This window comes from Physeter macrocephalus, chromosome 7 (genome assembly GCF_002837175.3).
Source record: "Physeter macrocephalus isolate SW-GA chromosome 7, ASM283717v5, whole genome shotgun sequence".
In the NCBI taxonomy this organism is placed as follows: Eukaryota; Metazoa; Chordata; class Mammalia; order Artiodactyla; family Physeteridae; genus Physeter; species Physeter macrocephalus.
In genome coordinates, this window is record NC_041220.1 from 31,628,701 (window position 1) to 31,636,619 (window position 7,919).

General features: G+C 38.0%; 1 protein-coding gene across 1 annotated transcript in view; it reads right to left on the bottom strand.

The window, feature by feature from the left end:
• IQCM (IQ motif containing M) overlaps positions 1-7,919 on the bottom strand; it is a 361,168-nt gene that overhangs the window by 208,911 nt on the left and 144,338 nt on the right. The window contains exon 11 of the mRNA XM_028492548.1: positions 4,344-4,478. Within this exon, the coding sequence (XP_028348349.1) occupies positions 4,344-4,478 (135 nt within the window). The remainder of the gene's footprint in view (positions 1-4,343; positions 4,479-7,919) is intronic.

Below are 7,919 nucleotides of genomic sequence, written 5' to 3' on the forward strand. Positions count from 1 at the left end.
ATCTTTCTGTGAATGTGGTTTTTGTTCCACAGGCTGCAGGATTATAGTTCTTCTTGCTTCTGCTGTCTGCCCTCTGGTGGATGAGGCTATCTAAGAGGCTTGTGGAAGTTTCCTGATGGGAGGGACTGGTGGTGGGTAGAGCTGGGTGTTGCTCTGGTGGGCAGAGCTCAGTAAAACTTTAATCCACTTGTCTGCTGATGGGTGGGCCTGGGTTCCCTCTGTGTTGGTTGTTTGGCCTAAGGCAACCCAACACTGGAGCTGGGCTCTTTGGCATGGCTAACGGCAGACTTTGGGAGGGCTCAGCCAAGGAGTACTTCCCAGAACTTCTGCTGCCAGTGTCCTTGTCCCTTGGTTAGCCACAGCTGCCCCTGCCTCTGGAGGAGACCCTCCAAAACTAGCAGGTAGGTCTGGTTCAGTCTCCTATAGGGTCACTGCTCCTTCCCCTGGCTCCTGATGCACACAGTACTTTGTGTGTGCCCTCCAAGAGTGGAGTTTCTGTTTCCCCCAGTCCTGCCGTAGTCCTGCAATCAAATCCCGCTAGGCTTCAAGGTCTGATTCTCTAGGAATTCTTCCTCCCGTTGCCAGACCCCCAGGTTGGGAAGCCTGACGTGTGGCTCAGAACCTTCACTCCAGTGGGTGGGCTTCTGTGGTATAAGTGTTCTCCAGTTTGTAAGTTAAGCACCCAGCAGTTATGGGATTTGATTTTATTGTGATAGCACCCCTCCTACCTTCTCATTGCGGCTTCTCCTTTGTCTTTGCATGTGGGGTATCTGTTTTAGTGAATTCCAGTGTTTTCCTGTCGATGATTGTTCAGCAGTTAGTTGTGATTCTGGTGTTTCCTAAAGAGGGAGTGAGAGCATCTCCTTCTACTCCGCCATCTTGAACCAATTTCCTTGCATTCTTTTATCATTAAATTTCTTATGCCCTAGAATACTATCTTTTTTAATCCTCTTTAATCCCTTCTATGCTTAATCAAAATCTTATTATTAGAGAGCTTGTTCATATGAAAACAATTTTAGGGGAAACTCATTATATGCTCCCCATTTAATAACATAAAGCCATATCTTGAGAAAATAACAGAAAATCCAGTGTTGTCTGCTTGTGGTGGGTAAAGCTGTGACCTGAGGAGCAGAAGGCCCAGGATACAGTTACAGTTTGCCACCAACTAGTCAGGGAGGCTGAAATAATTCATACCCTATCTCAGACCATTATTTCTTCAGATGCAGAGGGTATTTCAGGTTTTAACATTTTTGTCTAGGGCTCCACAGTGAAAGTGGACTTGTCTTCATTGTTGAGTTCATTTCAGTTGCAGAAAACAAACTAAAAGTTCTATTTATGTGTTGAGAGAACACTGGAAAACCTTCAAAGTTCAAACTTTTAAAAATTAGTTAGATATAAGAATAGATAATATAGAACCAAATTATGATTTTCTTTCCTTTGAGATATGCCATCCTATTGTTATTAGTTTCATTTGTTGAGATGTAAATGAATATCAAATAAAGGTTCTCATGTTTGCATAGTCTTCAGCTTTTAAGATCAGCCTCTACATGCAGTCTGAAGGGGCTTCATTATCCCAAAGGAAGATTTTCAGACAAAAATCACATTCTCAGTCACAATTTTTTATTACCATAGTGATAAGAAAAAAAATGAGAAAAAAAAAAAAAAAGCTAAAAATACCTGAACACATACAGACAGTTTTGGATCTTTGACCTACTTGGTGTCATACACTGACGAAGTTAATCAGTTTAATTAAGTACATATGGGTTAGGTGAAATATTTTACTGGATTAAAAAATGTGTAGGTTGCACATCTGTAGCTATTATCCACAATCAAATAAGTCAGTATGAATGAAGATGACTGACAATCCAAAATGCATAAAATCAGATTCTCTTAGCAGAAGCAAGCAGAAAACATTAATTTAGCTCCATTTCCCATAAATTTTCTGTTTTCTTTCCATTATTTTAGAATATCTCCATTTTAAATTAAAGCTTCTTATAAACCAGTAGAATTTTTGAACTGGATGTAGCAGCATAATCGGACATACATTTTAAATTATATTAGAGTGGCTTCTTTCTATAAAGGAAAGCTTCCCAATTTTAGGCATTATAATAAAAACAGTATGTTTTACACTAACTGTTCTTTTGAAAATTCTAGTTGTAATAAGAAATTTAATAGAGTAAATCATTTTCAGAAAACCTACTATATTGCAAGGCATTATCTAGTCTGTGAAAGATCAATAAAAGGCAGTACTTGCTGTCAAGAATATTTTAACCATCTATCTAATTATGCTTTTGTAACACTGAACTTTTAAATTTTACTCCACATAGTAAAAAGGAAAGAGCATTGAACTTGACTTGAAGAGACCAGGGATAGTTTCTGCTCTCCTAATGAGCTTAAAAAGGTCTCTAAGTCTCAGTTCTCTCATTTGTAAAATGAACATAAATGAGCATATCACCTTCTCTAACACACAGGTCATTATGGTAAGGAAGAGATGATATGTGTGTAAACCAGTGGATAACATTCAATACAAAAATCTCTATAGAAATATGTCATTCAACAATTAGGTTCAACATTTTAACATTTTCAAAATAAAAATTATGAAAATTAATTTTCATAATTATCTAAGTATATTTAAAATTATTTAAGAATAATAATAGCAAACATTTATTGACCACTTATAATGGGCCACATGTTTTATATGAATTATTTCATTTTAATCTCATAACAGCCCAATGACTTAGACAGTATTATCTTCCTTTTACATATATATAAAGTAAGGCATGGCAGAGATAAATAACTTGTCCAAAGACATACAGCTAATAAGTGCTGAAGCCAGGAATTAAATCCAGGCAAGCTAATACTAAGCCATGCTCTAAACCTAAGCCTTTATGATATACTCCAAAATAATCAGTGAAGGAAAATATCACTATGAAACTGTTAATTTGAAGAAAAACATATTTTAAATTACCAACACTAACCAGTATAAGTTTATGGAATCCTTAATTGATTTTATTTTGCTGCATTCAATTTTTAAAATTTTATTACTTATTATAAAGAAAAATGGTAAGAATTTAAATATACAACAGTAAATACAGAATACCCTTATGATAGGTTATTACTCTGTCATAAATAATGTTGTAAAAGATACTTATGGCTTGGAAATTAATGAGTATTGTTAAGCAAAAAAGTAGATTTTCAAATATTTAGAAAATTCCAATTTTCATAAAAATATTATATGCACAGACAAAAACTGGGAATGATGAACATCAAATGTTAATTGCTATTTGTTAGTAATTTTATATATTTCTATATTCCCAAATTTTCTATAATAAATATTTAATGTTTTTGTCATCAGGAAAAATTTGCTTAAACATCCAACATGATCTGGATGCTTCTCCAGACTGTGAACAAATATTTACCAAGAGTCTAGAAAACTTTTCTAGGTACTAGGGAGTCAGCAGTGGCAAAGCAAAGTCCATACATAGGTAAAGAATTAGATAATTACACTAAGAACTAACAAATGAAGAGAACTTCAACCTATAATGAAGCTTCAACCTTGTCACTCTGACATTAATCATACCTTCCTACTGGTATGTGGGCCCTTCACCTCTATTAAAAAAAAAGATCCTGAAATATTTTGTTTTGCTTGTTTATCTTTTCCTCTCAATTAAATTATGGGTACATCATTCATCATCTTTAAACATGGCAGCCAGCCATAGCATTAGTGTGGACACAGAAAGAAATGCTGAGAAGAAACTTAAGGAGTTAAGGAAAATTCATTGAGATTTCCCATACCTTGGTGACAATTTCCACTCCATTACTAATCTTTAGAGAATGGAGAAATGTTGCTCCATTTAACTTACTAAATATTCCCATACAAAAACAATATTATCCTTTCACTTATTGACTGTTCAGAAAAAAAATGATTTTCTAACTGTGAAAATCTATTGTATTGAAATAATTGATAATGTTTAAACATTTAAACTTGACTATGTTCTTTGGTACCAAATCTATTCAGCAGAAATCATTTTAGCATCAGTATTTAAAATATATGGTGGTTTAAAATATATCCTGACATAACTTATATTGTATCAAAAATACATTAAAAGCTTAAAAAGCCAAAGAATCTCTTCTACCTCTCTAAAAATAATTTTACCATATTAACTTCTTTTAACCTGTTCTTTTAATCTCTTTCATATATATTAAAATCAGGCTATGAAAATTTGAAAAAAGGGACTTATAAGACAAGTTTAATGAAAGTAAGAGAAGGAAGGAAAGAACAAAGGAGGAAACTATGGAGGAAAGAAAGAAAGGAGAAAGCAAAAAAAGAAATGAGAAAATACCTCTATGGACCAGGTCCCAAACCTCATCAATTTGCTGGTGCGTTGGGAAATGACCACAGTCATTGAAGTACTTAAGGAGCTCACTTCTTTCTAATCCTTGCCAATCTTCTCTTTTAGCAAACATTGTTTCATAGACTACAAGGAAAAAAAGATAAAATAAAATATTTTCTTTGTAAATAACATATCAAGTATATACCCCACCTGAAAGTGTGATCTGGATTTGAAGACACTTTCACTCCAGTTTTATTTTGATGTCTGGTGATAAGCCTCCATGAGGGTAGTAGGACCATGTCAACCTCCTGGGGCAGGCAGAGGAAGTGGGCATGCTTCTCCCTCCCCAACGCCAAAGGAGGGAAATTTGGTCTTGCTTCCCCAGAGAACACTGGCATCCTCTGGCCTGGTTTACATGACAGATGTCCATAGACTCTACATATATCAACATTCAAACCACATCATAATACATAGCTCAGGGCTTCTTGAGGCCTGATTTCTGTTGACCCATTTCAGCATTCATTTTTTATTAGTTTTGATTAGTTTCCCTAATTTTTTCATCTCTTTTTGACTTCTACCCACATTCTAACTATTTACTTGAATTGGTGATTCCACTTTGGACTGCTTATTCTACTGCTGATTTTGCCCTTAAAATATCTACTTTTTGGTAACTTCATGCATTCGTACTTCTTACTTTTTTGTTTGTTTGTTTTTTGTTTTTTTTGCAGTACGCGGGCCTCTCATTGTTGTGGCCTCTTCCGTTGCGGAGCACAGGCTCTGGAGGCACAGGCTCAGTGGCCATGTCTCACGGGCCCAGCCGCTCCGCGGCATGTGGGATCTTCCCGGAGTGGGGCACGAACCCGTGTCCCCTGCATCAGCAGGTGGACTCCCAACCACTGCGCCACCAGGGAAGTCCCCCTACTTCTTACTTTAATGTCTTTTGTCACTCCTGGCTCAAGGCTTCCCCAGAAAATCATTCAGTCGGGCCAACCCTCACCTATTTCCCATACTTGGCATTAGACAGGGTTTAGATAATGACCAAGAGAACTGATGCACGCGTTTTGTAAGTGTAGTTCTCCATTTTTTTTTTTCAAAAAGGTGAAAATGAGTCTCCATTCTAAAGTATATGGATTAACACCATAAAGCTGATGGTTAATCAGCATTTACAAGTTGACAGGGTCTGTCCTCAGCACAGGTTTAGCTCTGAAATACGGGCTCCCAATGACAAAGGGCACCAGAGTGGTTTCTAACAGAAGTTAATGTATCATCCTGACAATCAACTATATAGACTTCAATTTTCTATCCATTCACTCATCCACTCATTCAGTTGAGATGGACAGTCATAAGACATAAATAAGTTCAAGAAACATTTAGTGATTGCCTGAAAATGAGTAGCTATTCCAAATTCTGAAACATAGCAGAAAATAAACATAAATGTCTCTTTAGCATCTCTATGACTTTTTCTCTATTCTAACAAGCAAACTAGAGCAGTTGCTGTTGGTGTCTCCATTTATATTGCCTTGTCCCTTACAAGTCTGTGAATGCTAACCTGATTTAAATTGCCAGCATCTGCATTTCATTGCCTAAGGGGTCCCTCTGGCTGCAGGACTCCACTCTGCCCACCTGTGCAGCAAGCCAGAATTGCCAGGTGATCAAGGCTCCCATTGGAGCAGCCCTTCAACTCTGACTGGGGGAGTTGGTGGGTAAAGACACAGCACTTGAGGCAAGATGGCTACACTGTTCCCTAGAGGGATTAAGCTCTGGTTGCCCACATGGTCATCTGCTGGATGATGCACCTTTTTCTTCTTTCCATCTCTTCCCTGACTCGTTTCTCCATTCTGCTAACAGTATTTCCCCAAATAAGATAGTTGTACTCCCTCTCACTTTTTAAAGGATTAAGTAAAAGAAGCCCCAGCAGTTTCCCAATGAAAGAAGAGTTTTCTCTTTCTCTGCCTCTCTCGTTTTCTCTTTCTGCCTTCTTCTTCCTGCCTTTTCATCTCTCAAATACTTTGCCCCTTCCTGCTTTTTTCTCTAGAAACCAGGCTGTTGGACTGGGGAAACTGATCTGAGTTCTATGATTCTATGACTTACATAGAATCTCTTTCTCTCTCTGGCTTCTTCCTTCCTCAACCTCTAGCCACCGAAAAAGAGGAATTCTAACTCAAAGAGTTCTGGTTATTGATAAATACTTTTGGTACATAATTTTAGCATAATTAATAAGCTTAATGAAAACTATCCTTTCAAAAAATATTTTTGAGCCCTTCTGATAAACCAAGTATTTGTTAACAGTGGGTATGTATTAATGAACATAACAGACACAGTTCTTGTCTTCATGGAACTTACAGTCCACTATAAAATAAACATATTATGACTAGCTGAAACTACCAAAAATGTAGCACTTTTACTTTATAAAGCAATAAGTTGCTGATTCCAATTAAATATAATTTACTCGGATCATTTTGTTGTTGTTTTGTTTCATTTTTAAAGAAAAGTTACAAAAGCCGTTGTTGGTTTTTTTAAATAAATTTATTTATTTTTGGCTGCATTGGGTCTTCATTGCTAAGTGCAGGCTTTCTCTGGTTGCAGCAAGCAGGGGCTACTCTTCGTTGCAGTGACCGAGCTTCTCATTGTGGTGCACATGTTGTGGAGCACGGGCTCTAGGCACGTGGGCTTCAGTAGTTGCAGCATGCGGGCTCAGTAGTTGTGGAGCACGGGCTTAGTTGCTCAGCAGGTGAATTCTTAAGCACTGTGCCACCAGGGAAGTCCCATCCAAGAATTCTTAAATGGAACACAATGACAGGGAACCAAGCAAATGTTCACCTTGTATGAGCATCAGTTACTCCCTGTGCCCTCACACAGTGACATCCATGGGAGTTACTTCTTGCTCCCAGGCTATTATGTTCCAGGTCCTAGGGTTTTCTGCTTTTTCAAGTTGCGTTTCATCCTTCACAGCCTACCAGAAGTCAACTCACAGCCTCCTCTCCAATGTTCTAATTTCAGGATTCTAAGTTTCTAGGGGCTTTCACTTTGCTGAACGTCCCAACCCCCAGGGTGTCCCCCAGGATGTAGGGGCCGATCTTCACCCACCCGTCGTGTTTCTGCTTCTTGGCTGTTGCCATCTTTCTCCAGGAACTGAGTCTGCACATGCAAAAGCAGTTTTAAGTTTAAAACAAACTCGAGAAGGAGATACAGAAATTTCTCATAAATCCTTTACCCCCCGACTCAAGCATAACTCCCCCCCCATTATCAATTATTAATCAATGCACCAACTCCAGAGTGGTGCATTTGTTACCAAGAATAAACCTACACTGACACATCATAATCACTAAAGCCAATAGTTTACCCTGGTGTTGTACATTCTTTGGGTTTGGACAAATGTATAATAACATGTATCCATCACTGTACAAAATAGTTTCATGGTCCTAAAACTCCTCTGTGCTTGCTGATTCATCCTTCCCCCCACCCCATCCCACGCCAGGCAACCATCCATCTTTTTTTTTTTTTTTGCGGTACGCGGGCCTCTCACTGTTGTGGCCTCTCCCTTTGCGGAACACAGGCTCCGGACGCGCAGGCTCAGCGGCCATG